Genomic DNA, 20,803 nt, shown 5'->3' with positions numbered 1-20,803 from the left:
ATACTCTATTATTGTCTCAAGACCTGTCACCTATTGTATTTTCCTTCACTTGACTATAGACTCTATCATTATGTCATATTTTGATGTACTGTTATCACCCATTTATTATATATTACTCATAATACTTTATTTACTCTCTTCTTATTCTCCTACTAATATTTCTGTTTATAACCTTATTTTGAAAACTTCAACAAAATATTCTTTCGCTTTTAGCTCCCCTTGCTCTATCCACTGGCTCTTTGGGTCACCTAACATTCTCTATTTACTAGGGACAGAAGCCATACAAAGGTAAATATTTATCTCTTCTAGGGTTGTGCCGATCATCTAAATTTTCTGGACATTATAGTATTTTATATCTAAATGTACTATTCTATAGTGCATCATCGAGCTGTCTCACAAGGAGAACTATTACCACATTTGCACTATCCTTCGGAAATGGCAGCTAATACTAACAATCCATCCATTATTTTGGGTTACTCTAACTCCAACCGAATCCTGATATCCCATATTTCTCTTAAATAATATTTGTTAGCTCTCATAGGGCATAACTGAGATGGGTGTGGCCAATTGTATAGATCTCTGTTATTGTTGAAAGTAACTCATAATACTTATGTTTCTCTGCCTGAATTGTAAAAACTGATAATCTTCACTAATTGGATAACTCGTACCCTACTTCACCTTGCTTCTTTTGCTTGTTGAAACTTGTATCTACCTTCTGATTCTCTTATTGCTTTTTACTATATGGGTGGATAGATATTCATGCTTTAGGGCTCCTTATCAAGAAGCTTACACATCTTAGTACACACATAATCTACTGAAGACCTTACTGTCATACCTCCTTTTTTCCTACACCCTGAAAGGGTAGTATATAGAAGTTTTTTCCAACTTAAAGTGACAATCGAAACGGGATTATTTATTTATCAAATTCAGAGTCGCCACTTGAGATAATTTTATGGTGTCCCAAGTCACCAGTTCAAATCCCGAATCGAGGAAAAGATTGACTCTGTATCACAGTCCGTGAACACAGAAATCCGGGTAAGGAATTCTGTTAACCCGGGAGAAGGTGTTAGGCATTCCCGAGTTTCGTGGTTCTAGCACGGTCGCTCAATTGTTATATTTGGCCTATTTACTTGATTTTAATACATGTTTTAACCTATGGTTCAATTTTAACTTTATAACCACTTTAATTAATTATTTTTTAAGAGAAAGATTCAACGTCATCTAAAATACGTCTTGAACCACGTCACATAAATGCACCCGCGGTCCACGACATATTTTATCTAACGTTGTTGAGATTTGAATTTGGGTCACATAAATGCACACCCAAATTTTAGAAATTAAGTATCACGGCCACGTCACGGGAACCGTACCCGTAGCTATGACAATTATTTAATTAACGCGCTTAAAGCAAACTACTAGAGTTCAAAGTGTTGACTCTACATTACTTATATACGCATGCCAAGAACGGTAAATTAAAGAGTGATTAGACCACAAAACAAGGCTGCAAAATGAGTAAAGAAAATTTGTTTCCAATATTTACATGCAACAGTAGACGCTAGGATGAGATCAAGTAGTTAAGATATCAAATAATTTTTCCAAATTGGATCATACTCTCAAAGCCAGACATTAAATGATGGAGAAGAATGAATCTAGCAGTATCAATTATTCTTTGAAACTGAAAACCTGGACATAAGCAATTAGTACAATATTTTCCACAAAATAAAAACTGTATTACACTTTTAAATACATATATTAAGATATAAGCAAAGAATTTGTATCAAAACAGACGGTATTTAAAGTAGACGTCTTCCATCCAAGAAAATGGCCTAATTCTAGTATACGACATAGCGAATCACGACGAAGCAGTAAAATAAAAAAAAATATTAGAAACAAGGAAACACTAATATATATCAAGTAGGATTATTGAAGAGAAATTCACCTTCAATTGCAACTTCCTTTCAAATTAAATTAATATGCGGATCTGAACTAAAGCATATAACGCCAAATGACGACCTTGACTGGAACTTCCGGAAACAGGGACTGCACCTCGACGGAAAAACCCTACTGACTCGAATTTCTCATGTGGTTTTACAATGAAATTAGTTAATTCTCATTTAGGTTTTAATGACACGGTACTTGGAGGAAAACGACAGCAGCTAAAAGGAGATTACAAATTGCAAATAGCTAAAAGCGAATAAAGCATCTTCACCATCAATCACAGCCACTCATAACCCAAAAAATAAAACCCAAAAAATATGAGCTCAATTCCGTCTGTTCTTTTCCTCTGTTTTGTTGTTTTGTTTTGTTCTTTTTCCGTTTTTCCCCTTTTCCCATTTGTTATATCTGTTGCGTGTGTGTGTTGCAGCTAATTGGAAAATGGATAGAGGCTGAGTTTTGTCTTTTGTGTGGGAGGTGAGTCTGATTGTTTTTTGTTGAAGATGAGAGCACCAGAAACGACGCTCACCTTAGGTCTAGGGGGATCTGATCTTTTTTTTCCTCCTCTTCAATTTAGGGATTATGCACTATTATATAGGGGTAGGGATTAGGTTAGGGGTATGGGATTAGGAATTTTGGGCTAGGTCCAAAATTAGGCATGAAAATGGGTTGCTCGAGCCTAAGTTTTATTCTTTCTCCGCGAACGAGACTAAAATATGACCTTATTTATTAATTAGTCCTACTTAACTAAAATAACTATTAAATAAGACTGACCATTAAACAAAACTATTTTTGATATTTTTCAAGATAAAAAATGACTACAAAATATTAATGAAACTATTTTTTTTGTAATTTTGTTTTCTTGTAATAAAATAAAGTAAAAGAGTAAAAATGAGTTGAAATAGCTATATTTTGCCTAAATTAAATATTTACGTTCTAAAATATGAAAAATCTTTGGGAGGGTCAAAAATCACATGTCTACAACTGCCCCTCTTTGACTAGAAACGCGAAGAGTTTTCAGACAAAGAATGACTAGACAGGTTTTTTGACCCGACCCTTATTTAAGGAGACCAAAAACTAAGAGGAATGAGAATGTGACCGAGCCCTGTTATCTGAGCTGCCTACATATCCTTGGCTATAAAGGAATCAGGCCACGTGTAGTTCAGAAGTGAATGAGGTAATGGAGTATACTGAGGTGGAGAGTCGGCGCCATTCCGTCGAGGTTCCGGTCCGCAGTCCTGATGTTACATCAAAAATCAAAACATGAAAAAGACTAGCTAAGCCTACCAACTATGAGTTACAAGATTCCTATCTATAAGTCTTCTGAAGCTTGATCTTGAGTCTTAAGTGGTTCTTTAGATTTGAACCTTGACACTTGCTAGTTGCAGGTGCTAGTTCGTTCTTCTTCAGTTTTTCAGACCAAAATGGGACATGCAGAGCTTGTGACCTCAGCCCTGTCTTGAGCAGCTCACATCTTTCATTAACTTCTGCATTTGGATTCACTTCTTATCTTTCTTTTTGTTTTTTTTTCTTTTTATTCTGGATTGTGACTAACTTATGTTGATCATCTTGGACTGCTGACTCGTATTCTTGACGCGAGCTTCTTTTGTTGCTGACCTGAATTGCATTCTGAATTGAATTCCCTTTTTTTCAGGTGGGCGCCTGATTGCTGAACTTGAACCGTCTTCTCTTGTTACTTGACACTGTTTTCCCTTGCACCTTGAACCATTTTCCCTTGAAACTTGAACTGTCTTCCTTCGAAACTGCTTTCCCTTGAAACTTGAGTTGTCTTCCCTTGTTCTCCAAGTGGGCACCTGATTACAACAAAACAGACAAAACAAAAGAAATTTTTTCTGCCCCAGTTTACACTAGGAAGATTTGTGAGTTGTTAGCAAAATTATAAACCACTTGTACTATTGATGCAATGATGAGATTAAACTAAAGAATAGACTAGGAAAACTATAAACTAAGCTTGACTAAAGTAAAAACTAACCCTATTCTCCAGGCCGGACCCCTGATTTCAAGAAAACTAAACATTGATAACTTAAGAAAACTAAAAATTGACCCCTTTTTTCAAATTCAGACTTCCTTTTTTTCAAATTATCCTAGGAGAAAATTCGTCAGACTAGGTTTTCTATCTTAGGAGAAAGATTCATCAAACTAAGACGTTTATCCTAGGAGAAAATTCATCATACTAGGTCATTTTTCTCTTTTTTTTTGTTTTTTTTTTGTATCTACGGAGAAAGATTCATCAGACTAAGAATTTGATCCTAGGAGAAAATTCATCAGACTAGGTATTTTTATCTTAGGAGAAAAATTCATCAGACTAAGATTTTAATCCTAGGAGAAGATTCATCAGACTAGGTCTATTTTTGTTATCTTAGGAGAAAGATTCATCAGACTAAGATTTCTATCCTAGGAGAAAATTCATCAGACTAGGTTTTCTATCTTAGGAGAAAAATTCATCAGACTAAGATTTTGATCCTAGGAGAAGATTCATCAGACTAGGTCTATTTTTGTTATCTTAGGAGAAAGATTCATCAGACTAAGATATTGGGAGAAAAATCCATCAGACTAGGACTTTTATCCTAGGAGGAAAAATGCGAAGATCAATGGCAAGATTTTATGCATAATTAGCAAGACAAATAAAGACAAAGAGTTGAGAAACTTCCCTTTGTCGGCTCTTCTCGTCTTTTCTTTTTCTTCTCTTTTTTTTGTTGTTTTTTTTCTTTTTTTCTTTTTTTCCCTCTTTTTGAATCACTTTCCTTGCACCTCTTTGTTCCTGTTTCATACAAAGAAAAATTTATCAGTTTTGAAAATGGTGGTCGCTTTGTGGCCTTGAGTCTTGGGCAGCTTGGCTTCTGCTCAATCAGCTTAAGTCGGTCTCAAAAGACCTTTGTTATGCACCAACTTTGATTGTTTAACACCAGTACCATTTGTATTTGCAGCTCAAATAGCCTTATCCCAATTGGAGATCTTTGCTTAGGTGACCTTTTCCGATATCTTGAATGACTTCCTGCTTTTGAGCAATTTGTCTGTCGGAGAGAATCACCAGTTATCTTTGCTTGCGCCAAGTAGGCTGACAAGAGTCTTTAAGGGGAGCCTTTGCATGAACCCTCAAGGCATGTTGACAGTAATTACTGAGTGCTGGCCAAATTTGCTTTATGCAATTGAAAAGCTGGTAGCATATTTTGAAATCTTTTCTTGCTTGTTTTGACAAGGACTGACTCAGAGGGAAGGACACAAATGATGCAAAGAAATAATATTAACAAGAAATGTCCATGTCGGGAAGGATAGAAGGAAGGTTTTTCTTTCTTTCTTTTTTTATTTTCAATAACTAGCCTTATTGATCATGACATGCATTTTGGACTCAACGGCCTGATCTATCAAACTAATCCAATCTTCCCTTTTGCCATTCTTATGAGCTTTGAAGTCGGGCTTGTTCGTGCCAATTCTTTTCATCAGCTTCGCGACTCACTTTTAACCAGTGGTGCCCCGAAGAGTTTTCACCAACAAATCTCTCTCATTTATTCATCTCTGCTTACCGTCGTCTTACAGTGCCCGTGAGGGTTTTCACTAATAAGACTCTCTCATTTTTCTTTTCTTTTTCTTTCCCTTTTTGTGAGAAACTCGACGATGTTCTATGTCATGTGACAACCATTGCTCATTGCATGCTTCTCTTGGCATTCTTGAAGGCATATTGGGAGGTCTTTATTTGGAAGGTTTTTGGATAGGGTTGGAAAGAAAGGTCGGCATGAAGGCTCAAAATAAACTCAAAATGAGAGGTTGTAGACTTACAACTCTTGGAATCGACTCTTTAAAAAATGAAATGAAATTTTTGCCCCAGTTTCAGATGCTGGGGATTTTTGGATTTTTCTATTTTTTTTTCTTTTTCTTCTAAATTCTTATTTAGTTGGACCGAACCGTGAGGCTGCCTACGTATCCTTATTTTTTAAGGAATCAGGTCGAACGTAGTTCAAACATCTGACCTGAACTATTTTTCATCTTTCTTTCTGTTTCTCTTTTTTCTTTTTTTCTTTTTTTCTTTTTTTCTTTTTTTTTTCTTTTTTTTCCTTTTCCTTTTTTTTTGTTTGCCCCAGCTTCTATTTTTGAGGGCATGAACCTTTGATAATTCTTTTTTTTTTTCTGAACTTTCTAAGAATTGCCCCAGTTTGTACTCTTGGGACATGGATTTTTTCTTTTTTTTTTGAATCTAAACTTGATTCCAATAGAGGGTAGTCAAAAAAAATAATACAGGCTAAAAAGGGGTAGCAAAGGATATAAAGTATTTGGGTAGCAGAAAAAGGGCCTCCCAACCTCAAGAACGTCAAACATGGTATCTTTTCACGATCACAGCATTGACGAACATGTCTATCTTCTTGGTGTGCCGTGGTCACAAGATATTTTTTCATCCCTTAGTGACAAACTTTCCAACAAACATCAATTGATTAAACATCCTCAAGCCCGATCTTCACAATGATTTGAAGGTGAATTTTACTCGACCTTAGTTCCAAAGTATTCCAACTCTTTATTCATCCTCAAAAGTATTTTTTTTTAGTTATCGGATTCCAGATTAAATCAGTTCCTAAGATCTGGCTAAAATTTCTGCATGCATGTCATGTCATTAGAACTAGCGAGAAAAGAACTATGAACAGAATGACACAAAAGGACAAACTGTATTTTATTGAGTAAAGGATGAAAGGGTTTTACAACTAAACAAGCAACCTAAAATACGAGTTACAACCCTAAAATAACACGAATAATGAAAATAGCAACAGAACAGACAGACAAGACTCACACAAACAGAATGGAGGGATAGAAGGGCTTGACTCAATAAAATAAATAAAATCTGGATCATAACCTTGAAATAACCCATATAATAGAAAAAACATCAAAACAAGCTACCAAGATTCCTTCCTAGTGAGGAGGGAATGACTTTTCAATTGCTAGGCTTGACATTTAGCCACAAATTTGCTCATCAAAATCAGCAGAGCCTTCTCCAATTTCAACATCATTAACTTTAGTTAGCAAGTTCCCGAGAGGATTCTCATACTCCATGTTACCAGACATCATCCCCACAAAGTGTGCATCATGATGTGCAGGTAAAGGATTTTGCGCGACATTTTGGGTGTCATTGTCTTGGATCACAATCAGGTTTTCCTGGATCATCCTTTCTATTTCTCTTTTCAAATCCCGATAGCTTTCAACATTGTGTCCCTGGGCATTGGAATGGTATTTACACCTTTTAGAAGGGTCAAAGCTTCTTGCACATGAGTCCACATGATTTGGAGGAATAGGTGCAATCATGTCATAATGCTTTAACTTCTCAAATAAGCTTGCATAGGACTCTCCTATTGGTGTAAAATTATCTTTCAACCTTTGTTCCCCTTTATACCTCTGGCTTGTATGTGAGTTATAGGGCACATAAATATTTTGTGGAGGTTGTTGGAGATTTTGTGATGCTCGTGCTCGCCTTCTAGGGTGTTTTGGTAGTTGGACAACATACTGAGGTGGAGCGACAGGGTATTGAGGGTTCTGAGGTGGATAATACAGCTCAGAGGAGTCATGGAAAACTTGAGGAGGTTGATCATGCCTTCGAGATGTTCTCCTGGGACCTCTTCTCGACCCTGATGTCATCATGATTTCTTCAAACTTCTCATTTGTGTCGCTAAAATTATCAGACTCAACCCGGACAGCCTGAGTTGCGGCTTTAAAAACTGTTTGACTTATAATTTTGCTTGTCTTAAGACCATTCTCTACCATTTCTCCAATTTTGATTACTTCCGAGAAGGATTTACCCACTACGGACATCATGTTTTGAAAATAATATGGCTCTTGAGCGTGAAGGAAGACAGTGATTAGCTCGTGGTCGTCCATGGGTGGCTTAACTCTAGCTGCTTGCTCTCTCCATTTAATGGCATATTCCTTGAAACTTTCAGTTGGTTTCTTCTTCAAGTTTGAAAGGGAATTGCGGTCTAGGGAAATGTCAATGTTATATTGGAACTGTTTGACAAAGGCTTGTGCCATGTCATCCCAGACATACCAGCGAGACGTGTCTTGATCCATAAACCATTCAGAGGCTACTCCCGTAAGGCTTTCCCCAAAATAAGCCATCAACAATTCTTCATTTCTTACCACACTTGTCAGTTGATTGCAATACCTTTTCAGGTGGGCTATGGGATCTCCATTTCCATCATACTTTTCAAATTTGGGAGTCTTAAAACCAGGAGGCAAGTGGACATCGGGGAACATACATAGATCTTTGAAGGCAACACTCTTTTGACCGGCCAACCCTTGCATGTTTTTCAACCGTTGTTCTAAGCTTTTCACTATTTGGGTCATTTCTTCCTGTACCATCTTTCGGGCAGGCTTCTCAATGTTTGCAGGAAGATCAAACGAGTACGAGTGGTACTCAGGAGAGTGGTACTGCTCTTGCTGTATAGCAAATTGTGACTCATGACGAGGTTGTCCTTGACCACTGGCTCATGCTTGACACATTTTGGTCATTTGATGTTTCAGTATTCTATTTTTCTCAAACACCGTAGACTCTTGTTGAACCCTCTGACCCTGAGTCTCTTGAGCACTTGTAACAGCTTCGATGTCAGTCATCATTTTTCCTTGGATCTTGTGTTTCCAGCTTACCACAAACCAACCACCTCAACTCTCTTCACAATTCAAAAAAAAACATTTTAGAATGGACTCAGTCGGTCCTTATTATTATCAATATTTTTTCATTTCTTCATTTTTTTTCATTTCTTTTTAATGATGATCCAACCTGATGTGGGTTGCCTACGTATCATGTGGGAACATGAATCAGATCTGGCGTAGTTCGGGAAGATTGGGAATAAAGTAAATAACCTAACTCTTTTTTTTGAATTTTTTTTCCGAAAGAAAAACTTATAAAGAAGAAAGAAAATATTTTTGAATTTAGAATTGTTTGTTTTTTTGAGAATTTTTTAAAAGAAGGACTTCTAAAGAAGATTTTTTTTTTGAATTTCGACTCTTTTTTTTGGAATTTCAAAGGAAATATTTTTGGATTTTTGGACTTTTATTTTGAATTTATGAAGGAAAGACTTCTAAAGAGAAAAGAAATTATTTTTTAATCTTGAATTTTTCTTTTCAATTTTCGAAAGGTGAACTTCTAAAGAAGAATGGAATTATTTGGATATTTGGAAGAAATTAAAAGAAAATATTTTTTGGATTTTTTTAAAAAAATTGGGATCTAAAAGAAAGACTTTCTAAATAAGGAAGTAAAGGAAAATATTTTTAAATTTTTGAAAATTGTGGGCCGGAACCGATGAGGTTTGCCTACGTATTTCACATCCGGTGAGAATCAGACCCGCGTAGTTCGGTCGTTTTGACGGAACAAGGGAAACATGGCACTTGAAAATTTTGGCTCATTTTGAACTGACTTTTCTTTTTCTTTTTCTTTTTTAATTTCGGCAGAGTTTCAGAATATTCTAAATATCTACCTCTCACTTTTTTTGATTTTTTTCTAGAAGCCGGTCAACATGCAAGCCGAATCAAATAATTGTACAAGTAGCACGTAAAATGCATCAGGATGGTCTTTTTAATTTGGGTACACCTGTCCTAGACGGAGCCAATCCCTGTGTTGAGTCCCCAAAGTCAAATGCACATGATGCAAACAAACGTTCCTACTAGGGATCCGGCATGAGGCTGAGTTATTCTAGGTTTAAAACCTGGGTATATTGTTCAAGACTTGTGTACCCGAGCGGACAACTCGAGCCGGGGGGGCTACGTATCGGGAACCAAAAGGCCATCCGGCTTTGTAACTTGTCCGAGCCTCTTTCTTATTTCAAGGTATGACACTAACAGAAAAAGGAGTCACGCCAACGTGCACATCCCCGAAGATGAGAAGAGAAGGGTTTCGTAACAGTTTATATACAGTTCAAATAATATCAAAGCGGTAAAAAGAGGCATTTAGCACATTAGGCTCAAACATGCACTAAAATCAGATAATAAATAAAGCCATTATAACACTTATTCTAAGTTCGAATTCTTGAACCCTGAACCAGAAGTTCTGGGTTCTTGTCCCCAGCAGAGTCATCAGAGCTGTCACACCTCCTTTTTTTCTACACCCCGAAAGGGTAGTATATAGGAGTTTTTTCCAACTTAAAGTGACAATCAAAACGGGATTATTTATTTATCAAATTCAGAGTCGCCACTTGAGATAATTTTATGGTGTCCCAAGTCACCGGTTCAAATCCCGAATCGAGGAAAAGATTGACTCTGTATCACAGTTCGCGAACACAGAAATCCGGGTAAGAAATTCTATTAACCCGGGAGAAGGTGTTAGGCATTTCCGAGTTCTGTGGTTCTAGCACGGTCGCTCAACTATTATATTTGGCCTATTTACTTGATTTTAATACATGTTTTAACCTATGGTTCAATTTTAACTTTATAACCACTTTAATTAATTATTTTTTAGGAGAAAGATTCAACGTCATCTAAAATACGTCTTGAACCACGTCACATAAATGCACCCGCGGTCCACGACATATTTTATCTAACGTTGTTGAGATTTGAATTTGGGTCACATAAATGCACACCTGGATTTTAGAAATTAAGTATCACGGCCACGTCACGGGAACTGTACCCGTAGCTATGACAATTATTTAATTAACGCGCTTAAAGCAAACTACTAAAGTTCAAAGTGTTGACTCTATATTACTTATATACGCATGTCAAGAACGGTAGTAAAGAGTGATTAGACCACAAAACAAGGCTGCAAAATGAGTAAAGAAAATTTGTTTCCAATATTTACATGCAACAGTAGACGCTAGGATGAGATCAAGCAGTTAAGATATCAAATAATTTTTCCAAATTGGATCATACTCTCAAGGACAAACATTAAATAATAGAGAAAAACAAATCTAGTAGTATCAATTATTCTTTGAAACTGAAAACCTGGACATAAGCAATTAGTACAATATTTTCCACAAAATAAAAACTGTAGTACACTTTTAAATACACATATTAAGATATAAGCAAAGCATTTGTATCAAAACAGAAGGTATTTAAAGTAGACGTCTTCCAGCCAAGAAAATGGCCTAATTCTAGTATACAACATAGCGAATCACGACGAAGCAGTAAAATAAAAAAAATATTAGAAACAAGAAAACACTAATATATATCAAGTAGGATTAGTGAAGAGAAATGCACCTTCAATTGCAACTTCCTTTCAAATTAAATTAATATGCGGATCTGAACTAAAGCATATAACGCCAAATGACGACCTTGACTGGAACTTCCGGAAACAGGGACTGCACCTCGACGGAAAAACCTTACTGACTCAAATTTCTCATGTGGTTTACAATGAAATTAGCTAATTCTCATTTAGGTTTTAATGACACGGTACTTGGAGGAAAACGACAGCAGCTAAAAGGAGATTACAAAGAGCAAATAGCTAAAAGCGAATAAAGCATCTTCACCATCAATCACAGCCATTTATAACCCAAAGAATAAAACCCAAAAATATGAGCTCAATTCCGTCTGTTCTTTTCCTCTGTTTTGTTATTTTGTTTTGTTCTTTTTCCATTTTTCCCCTTTTCCCATTTGTTATCTCTGTTGCGTGTGTGTGTTGCAGCTAATTGGAAAATGGATAGAGGCTGAGTTTTGTTTTTTATGTGGGAGGTGAGTCTGATTGTTTTTTGTTGAAGATGAGAGCACCAGAAATGGCGCTCACCTTAGGTCTAGGGGGATCTGATCTTTTTTTTCCTCCTCTTCAATTTAGGGATTATGTACTATTATATAGGGGCAGGGATTAGGTTAGGGGTATGGGATTAGGAATTATGGAATTGGGAATTATGGGTTAGGTCCAAAATTAGGCCTAAAAATGGGTTGCTCGAACCCAAGTTTTATTCTTTCTCCGCGAACGAGACTAAAATACGGCCTTATTTATTAATTAGTCTTACTTAACTAAAATAACTATTAAAATAACACTGACCATTAAAATCTGCCCCAAGGATATTTAGGGTAATGTGGCATTAAGGAAATAGTCAGTCGAGGTTAACCAGGAAGCAACAAGATTCATGGCCGAGATTTCAATCATATCCGAGGTCGAGCATTGCGTAAAGAACAGTAACTACTAGTGTTTGAAATAGGATATTAAAGAGAATATTCTAGTGAATATTCTCTGCATTTGTGCTATTAGGGTATGTTAGAGACATGTCTTGTATAAATAGAAAAAGAGATAATGGGATATGACATGTGATATTCTTTTGATAAGAACACTATTCAGAAGAAGTTTCTTCCTCTCTCTCTCTAACAAAGATACAAATATTGCATTTTCATTGACATTCTTACATATGTTATTTCACACTTTTCCATCAGATCCGGGGATATTTCGAACATTCTAGGATTTGTCTGTCACGCATCATTGTTAGAAGGAACAATCATCTAATTCATTTATTATTAGGTGATTCATTCCTTCTATTTACTTAAATGCCATTTATTGTTATTTATTGCTAGTTATTCCTTCATTATTGCTCATGCTTTGAGAATATTTAATGCGCAATTTCATTAACTTCTCGCTGAATCAACCCTATATTGTCCATATTTTCAACATCTACGTTGAGAAATATTATTATTAACTAAATTTAACCCTTTATAACGTTTAACCTAAAGTTATATATTTTTGGTCAAACAGTAAGTTTACCAGGTTTAGTACGTTAAGTAACGCTTGAAAGTCTCATCAAATATCAGAAGGTCCAGAATTGAGATTTTCTACTAATAGAGGTATCAATAGCATACTAAAACAAAAACCAAACAAAAAAAGAAAAAGAAGAAAAACACTGCTCGGTAGGTGAGGGGAAAAAAAAACTCGGTCGGTGAACGCGTAAAAAAAAAGCGAAAGAGAGGGGGAGACGCGCGTGAGGACACGCACCGGACAGCTCTGGGTACCCTATAAATAGCGGATTGTCCGAAGACGAATTCGCTTATTCAAAATTGAATTCAGAGAGTGAATTGAAAATGGCTTTGCCTTTGAAATTGAAGGAGACGTTCTTCATATCACATGGTTCCCCTACGCTTTCCATAGATGAGTCTTTGCCCGCCAGGCACTTCTTAAAAGGCTTCAGAGAAAGATTTTTAAATCAAAAGCCGAATGCGATATTGATGATTTCTGCTCATTGGGAAACTTCTGAACCAACTGTTAATTCTATTCGTGGCCGCCATGATACCATTCATGACTTCTACGGCTTCCCTAAACCCATGTACCAGGTGCTTTAATTCTCCTCTCTTTTCTGTTTTTTTTTTTTTTTGTTGTTGTAATTCATAGCCAAACAAGAAGAAGCTGTTTAGTTCTATTAATTGATGAAGGTTGACTTTTCTAAATCTGTTTAGATAAATTTAGTTGGGATCAATTATCTCTCAACACGATTTCCTGCAAATTCTACATGTCCAAATATCAGAGAATATGATCATAACAACTCAGCCATCTCTAGATCCCTTAATTCCTACTTCTCTACTTTTTTGTTCAAACCATCTTGGTTTGTGAATAAATGAAGTATTATTTTTGACCTATAAAAAACATGAGCCGAAGTCAACGCTTTGATTTGTCTGTCTCAAGCCTTGCTTCCTTATATCGCAATTGGTTAATGAATGTGGATGATTATTGACAACTTTGTATATGTTGAAGTAAGCTTCTTTAGTTACAGAGAGTTTTGGAGGTTACAGATTCTTGTTTCCTTTATGCTGATTTTATTAAATAAAAGTAGTTATCGATTTGTTTCTCTGTTATGTTATAAAACTGTGAATAGACTAAGCCATCAATAATTATGCTGGGTATGGACTTTTCTGAAGCACATATATAGTCAGGGATCACATCCCTTTTAATCTCCACTATTAATGATATTCTAGTTCAAACTCTCTTTTTTTTCCATTATTTATTTTAAAGTCTCATTCCAGAATTTCAAAAAGTTTGAGCTTATCCAATTGGTGGATATAACAAATTGGACTCGAACTTCTTTTGGCACACAAACTGCCCAATATAAAGTGTTTTCTTGAAATTAATTGCATGATAGGCATGAAACCCGAACTCAGTGTTTTCTTGAAATTAATTGCATGATAAGAATGAAATCCTAACTCCTTCAAATCTTCTTGCGTTGACTATTCCTCTTCTGAATTACTACTATTTTCAATCTTCAGCTCAAATACCCTGCACCAGGAGCTCCAGAATTGGCTAAAAGGGTGAAGGAAGTTCTCATGGCATCAGGGTTCACGACAGTGCACGAAGACAAAAAACGTGGTTTGGACCATGGTGCGTGGGTCCCTCTCATGCTCATGTACCCGGAAGCAGATATTCCAGTCTGCCAGCTCTCGGTCCAGCCCAATAGGGATGGTACTTATCACTACAACATGGGAAGAGCATTGGCCTCCCTCAAGGATGAAGGCGTCCTCATAATTGGTTCTGGATCTGCCACTCACAACCTAAGGGCTCTCGGTTCATCCAAAAGTGTTGTTTCTTGGGCTTTAGAGTTTGACAATTGGCTTAAAGACGCCCTTCTCAGTGGAAGGTACATTCTTATAATCCACTTACTTGCATGCTTAACTGGTGAATCAAGGACTGAGTTTTTTGAAAAGCTCATTTATTTCAAGTCTGAACTTATAGAGCTGAATGTAATCACATACATATCTAATGTTGATCGACATGGTTGATGTGTTCTTGCACTATATGTCAACATGCTAATATATGTCAGGAAATTGCTCCAAAGTAACATCTGATATCATAAGTTGCATATTTTTTGTGTGTGTATCCGCATTTAGTTGGCATTGAAGCACTGTATTTGACCACATCATTAGTCACAGAGACTCAAATTAAAGTCAATGCAAATGCTTGTTAAAATGATGGCGCCTTTAGATATATACTTGCTCTAGGGCTATCAAAAAATATATATACTTGTTCTAGATATTGTGTCTAATAAAAGAAACCATTGGAAATCTTGCGTCACAGCCAAAACTATCATATTTCAAATGCTGTGTATATTTTTTTATACTGTTCTGTGTTGAGCTCAAGAGAGGGAATACTGTGCTTGAATTAATTCATATGTGTCTGATTGAGTCAACATTTTCAAAATTCTCGTGTAAGAACTTAAAATGTTAATTGTGAAAGTGAAGGAATATGAATCTTATTGTACATCAATTTGGAATGTGCAAAGGAGATAATCAGATTACACTTATTCCATTGTGTTAGCGACATGCTTTAGTTATTCTTCCTACTATCCTTGCTCATCCTGTCCTTTTCTTTTGCTCCGTTATTCTTTCCTTTTTTAACTTTTTGTTGGTATTAGTTCATGGTTAAAAGCGTAAGAATTCTCAAGTAAATAAGATGTGTATTCTCTGCTTAAACCGGAGTAATTTTGTTCATTTTTGTGCTTATATGTTGTTTTATGTTTAATACACTCCCATCTGTTATGCATATTTGCAATACTTCAGAAATGTGATTATGGAAACAGTCTTGATCTATCTCGTTAAATGATGTGTACTATATTTCATCTTTCTCTTTTAAAATTACGTTTTTGTGCTTGTCTGTGAGATGATAGGCATTATAATAAGCCTACTGGTAACTTCCATATTTTCAGCTTACGTAGTAGCCATCTTTTTGTAGGCATCAAGATGTTAATAACTATGACATGAAGGCTCCGCATGCAAAAGTTGCACATCCATGGCCCGAGCACATCTATCCATTACATGTTGCGCTAGGTGCTTCTGGTGAAGGCACGAATGGAGAGCTTATTCACCACAGCTGGGATCTTGGTGCACTTTCTTATGCTTCCTACAAGTTTTCTAGCCTGAATAGGCCTTCATAGATGAATGCTTGTTGTATGTATTTATAGTTTCAGGTGGTGTTGAATGTTTGAACATCTCAAAATGAATTTGTCTTAAAGAATAACATTAAAAAGACTAAATTGTTGTGATGACCAAAGTTATAAACTCTTGAGCAAAAATTATTATGGTACTAAACCTTTTCCTGTGATTACGTAGTCCCCAGAAAGTTCCCCCCACCAGCCTCATCCTCCCCCCCCCCCACCCCCACCCCCCAAACTCCTTTTTTAAAAACCTTTTCCTTTATGCTTTATGTAATTGCATGGGAAGATTAAACAGAGCTAGGGAAGTATCTCAGATACTCATCTGTATTGCATATAACCAAGCTAGCAAAATCTAGGTAATTTCTTGAAACATGGCTTTCAGGTTTAGCATTTTGTGTCTATCGCGGTATGATCAAAATTAAGGAGAATATTTGCTCTCTTTTGAAGTGTATTTATTGAGGGGCAAACATCAAATTAATAAAATTAGATAATGAGAAGCTTGAACACTGCTTCCAAAAAGTAAGAAGCAAGAGGAGAAAGAAATAACCTCAACTTGTTGAGCTTGATCAACAGGCTTGTTACACTTTCTGATTACATACCCTGACAGCTTAACTTGAGCAGTTGTTATTTCAACTGTAGAATTTAAAATGCTCCACATTCGTAATATTGGTCTCTGCAGAAGTTCATGACGAAGACCAAATGCTAGTGTGTTAAGTGACCTTGTTGTATAAACTCTGGTAAAATGCCATGTTAATAATGTTAGCATTCCAATCAAAATAGCTAGGATGACCTGCATACATCCATAAAGAAAAGGCCAAATCAAGAATCTGAAATAAATTTCCACCTCATTTAAATCCTGCAACACTACATGTATTGTCTCAAGATGAAAAATCAAGATTCAATTTTCAGACTACTAAGATACTAGAAATGGGATACTGTAATAAATTGACAGCTAAAGATGAAAATAAACAAAAAAAATAATTTGATATGTTTCTAGTAGACTAGCAAGAAGATATAATAGGCTGCTAATTCCAGTAGTTTAGAGGTTTTTCTTCTATGGGGGTTGAATTAAAAAAAATTGGCCAAAACTGGTCGGTACCGTAACTAGAATTGTGCATATTTAGCACTAAATTTCCAACCTTTTTTTCTTTTTTTTCTCGTTATTATTGCTTCCTATTTTGCCTCTTAAAAATGAGCTCTTTTATGATTTTGTCAAAGCTCCCGAATGGAGCCAACTAAATTTAGGGAATGCTATCAGTTTACACAATATGGATGCCAGCGCTTTTTGTTGTAGATTTAAATTTGGTTTACAAGTATTTCTAGAGCAACTGTGAAACGGCGAATACATTACTGATTTAGAGCGCAAGAATCTTACAATAACGCTTGAAAGTGTAAAAAGTATCAGTATCACCCTCACAAGGTCACACTCAATGAACTCCTCTAAAACATTGCATATATTTCTTTCACTTCATTGTTACAGATAAAGCAACAAGCAATTGCCACTCCAAAACCTAATATAAGGAAATCATACAGGACTCTATACACAAGACCAGCATAGTATTTACGCATCACAGCCTTCACATTATAACCCAGTGGAATCTTCAACTTCCACTAGCGCCCTGAAAAAATTACAAAACTCCACCATGATTGTATTACTACCAAAGATTCCTACTATACACATATTAGGTGATGAGAAACTACAGCAGGAACTAAAGAAGTTTATTCTGAGAAACAGCCTGGCATAGCTCATCCTCGTAGAATAGAACTCTATTAGAACCCAAGGACTTGCAAAGGGGTTTTGGTATAACAGATGGCACCAAACACCTTGAAGGAAATGCAGATTCAGGGAAAAGAACAGCTGCAATTTGCTCCATCTCTGTAAACTTGAGACGAGATGGGGGCCTGGGACCATGCTTAGGAGCCTTAGGAGTATGAGGACTGTGAACCCATGAACTTTTCCCATCCCCCTTGCTGCAAAGTGACAGCTATTAGACAATTCAACACATAAATCCCTTAATCATCTTTTGTCACAAGATCATTATATACCTTGCAAAAGACCAGTGATCAGCAGGGAAAGGAGTCATGGTTCTTAGCATATCTTGCCCCATTCTATCTGGAGTAGTATAATTGAAATGGAATTGCCTTGCCAGAATTACCTGTCCCATTTACACCAGCTATTATACATTACAGATTCTTATGTGGCTTAAATTTTAAAAGAGAAGAGTAGAGAGAGAGAGAGAATGACTCACTGCCTTCCTAATCTTGTGAGAGACGTGGAAAACTGATTTTAGTTGGTCATGTTGCAGGTGGCAAAGTATTTTAACCTTAAGCAGAGTACATAAAAACTATCAGCTATTCAGCCAGATAATCATAAGACTTCAAACAGAAATAGTTTAATAAACAGCAGGAATTGGATATCTCAGTGACAGAAGGATTAGTTTGGATAAATCTTCTCAAATGCTAGATATCACAACCATACTCTCTCAATTTCAAAAGACACATATATAAATGATAACTAAACACATCAATTGTCATAATACACTATATCACCCGGTCTTTGTAATATAGGCCATAGCATTCTCCAAACAGCTAATTCAGCTTATCAGCTAGTCCTTTCTGCCTATTTCTCTTGCAAATTTTAACCTTCCTTTTGAATTCAAGTTTACCTACAATGTTAATATTCAAGTAGCCAGGTATCAGGTGATGCTAACGAGGAAGCTAGGAGGAGAGAGTAAAGAAAAAGAAACCAAAAGATCTACTTGGAGAGATAGTAACATTCACGACTAACTTCAAACCGTGAAAAAATGATGACATCAATCATGCTAAAAGAGAATGTTGGTAGTGAGTGTGTGAACATCACTGGAACTTGTAATCAAACTGAAGACTAAAAGAACTCAAATAAAACTCCCATTATCTCAAGGGGACTGGACATAGATTTGCTGAACCATTACAAAAATATCGTATGTCAGTGTTACTATTTCCATTTTATTGCTTACTGTTAAATTTGTTCAAACCCATAAACGCTAGTTTTTTCTGTGCAGTTACTGAATAACCCATGCTAATTCAGATTGAGTCAACTGAAACACTTACATTGACCTATAATTCTAAAAATAGTACAATTCAACCTTCCTCTCGTGTTTCCATTGCCAATAATTTTTCATATTTTCTACCTCAAGTGAAATAAGACTCAACATCTACCTTAAGAGAATGCAAGTCAGGCAAATTGACATTTATAAGGATATTCGGGAACAAAGTCTAAGCTGGACTATTGGGTGCAGTAAAAAGGAAGAGAACATTCTATACCAGCAAATCCAATGGAAGTGACTCAAGCCTTGACTCCGACATGCCTTCTACAGCTCCGGGTGTCTTTGGTGTCATCTGCAAAGTATTCTGCTTGGCCAAATCCATGGGTGAAGACACAGCACCCAAACAATATCTCACAGGAGATAGAACCATTGAACTGTCATCATTACCATTATTTGGAAGTACAAGTTCCTCATTAGCATTATCTGCAATCCTTACCACCAATTTTTTCTTCCTAAGATCAGTACAACATTTAGCAGCAGAAACCTTGGTGTACCGAAGCTGTGCCAGAGCACCTGGTCTCAGATACATGCTCTTGGTACTCTTTGACTGCCTCTTCTGTTTTGGAATTTTGCATTGCCCATCTTTAGGAGACACTTTCCCCATACTACTCTCTTTCTGTTTTCTCTACTTGCCAGGCAATTAGGGATCTCCTCTACCCTCAAGTTTTCCACTTCACTCAAATTGAAAAGTAAATCTAACCAAAGATTTCTTTCCACGTTAACCTGAAACAGTAAAAAAAGGATAAAAGGAAATAACTTATCGAAACAGGAAGATGTTCATACTTTCAGAGCTATTTGGTATGAAATAAAAATGTTCCCCTAAGAAATGATTTTCAATGTTTCATTACCCTTGAAATTAGAATAGTGCAAAATGTTTCAACAAGGAAAATAAAGTCCACTGTAAAGTCAAAAAGGCTAAACTGACTTCAATATTTTATTTTAAGAAGCCATTTTTCTTTTAAAATATCTTAAAGCTTTTTCAATCAACACATCAAAATTATCACCAAAAGCTATCCTTATACCATACCGTACGCCTCGTACAATTATCATATGTCGCCTTATTTTACAAAAAAATAAAATGTAAAATATTTTCTCTCACATTACACTTTTTATGGAAGACATCTATCCTTACCAAATGCAATCTAAAATCACATGAAGCTTGAAGCTAGAAGGAATTTGATTTCTCGGAAGAAGTGACTGAAGAATTCTTACAGAAGCTAGGCACAAATTCTTCTGATAATTGACATTGATGCTGACAACCTTCAAAAACAGCTTAAATATTGTCCCTACCTACAGAAAAACAAGCAAAAATCCACAGCTGAAACCCAGAATTCAAGCAAACAGCAGTGCGCGCACCTGTAAAAAAATCAGAAACATAATAGAAAGGAAAAAAGGCACACACACACATTGAAACACGCATAGAGAAAATCAAACAGAAAAAAAAAGAGAGAGAAGCAAAGAGAGAAAGGGAACCTGAAATGAAGCAAAGAGAGAAGCATTAACCCTAGCAAATGGGAGAAAGGGAGGGAAATGAGAATGAATTGACTGGTTGGAGAAAAAGTTAGGGATTTGGTAAGGGTTGCTTATTTGAATTTGTTGTGATTGACCCGCCAAAACTTTTGGACTCTATTGTGGGGCCCGATCCCCTCATGAGTGTGTCGTAATGCTGACGTGGTGCCTTGATATTGGAAGTACTGACTCTACTTTCCGGCCCCAGTTCCGAATCCTATGTATTCCTCTCCCACGCCGCTGATTGCGGAGAGTCTGGTTGTTACTTCTTAGATTTTGTTGTTGACTCGTTTCTGATTAACGGAGTATTTAAATTTAACTAGTATATATATGAATCCGTCGGACCTTAATAATGACACATGATGATTTAAATATTTATTTATATGAAGGAATAATAAGATTTAATTAATGAAAGAAATTTTATGTATAATAATACAACAATCA

The 20,803-nt window shown here is 36.1% G+C and overlaps 2 protein-coding genes across 6 annotated transcripts; one reads left to right on the top strand and one right to left on the bottom strand.

Moving 5' to 3' along the window:
* The first annotated feature begins 12,738 nt into the window (after positions 1-12,738).
* On the top strand, positions 12,739-15,918 carry LOC104217359 (extradiol ring-cleavage dioxygenase). The gene is made up of 3 exons (XM_009767587.2): positions 12,739-13,176; positions 14,104-14,471; positions 15,563-15,918. The coding sequence occupies exons 1-3, from the start codon at positions 12,928-12,930 to the stop codon at positions 15,762-15,764; spliced, it is 819 nt and encodes a 272-aa protein (XP_009765889.2). The 5' UTR covers positions 12,739-12,927; the 3' UTR covers positions 15,765-15,918.
* Positions 15,919-17,188: 1,270 nt separating this feature from the next.
* Positions 17,189-20,558, bottom strand: LOC104217357 (F-box protein At4g35930-like). Of its 5 annotated transcripts, none has more exons than XM_070167426.1 (6): positions 20,324-20,558; positions 19,983-20,206; positions 19,068-19,573; positions 18,014-18,088; positions 17,811-17,920; positions 17,189-17,735 (listed from the first exon to the last, which is right to left on the bottom strand). In XM_070167426.1, the coding sequence occupies exons 3-6, from the start codon at positions 19,452-19,454 to the stop codon at positions 17,474-17,476; spliced, it is 834 nt and encodes a 277-aa protein (XP_070023527.1). In that variant the 5' UTR covers positions 19,455-19,573; positions 19,983-20,206; positions 20,324-20,558; the 3' UTR covers positions 17,189-17,473. The 5 variants fall into 5 exon arrangements, with proteins under 5 accessions (XP_070023527.1, XP_009765887.1, XP_009765888.1 ...); XM_009767585.2 differs by having other exon boundaries at positions 20,141-20,206; XM_009767586.2 differs by having other exon boundaries at positions 19,983-20,140.
* Between the last annotated feature and the right edge of the window lie 245 nt (positions 20,559-20,803).

This window comes from Nicotiana sylvestris, chromosome 2, assembly GCF_000393655.2.
Source record: "Nicotiana sylvestris chromosome 2, ASM39365v2, whole genome shotgun sequence".
In the NCBI taxonomy this organism is placed as follows: Eukaryota; Viridiplantae; Streptophyta; class Magnoliopsida; order Solanales; family Solanaceae; genus Nicotiana; species Nicotiana sylvestris.
Note: the sequence above shows the minus strand (reverse complement) of the source record. Positions and strands in the feature narration are given on the sequence as shown.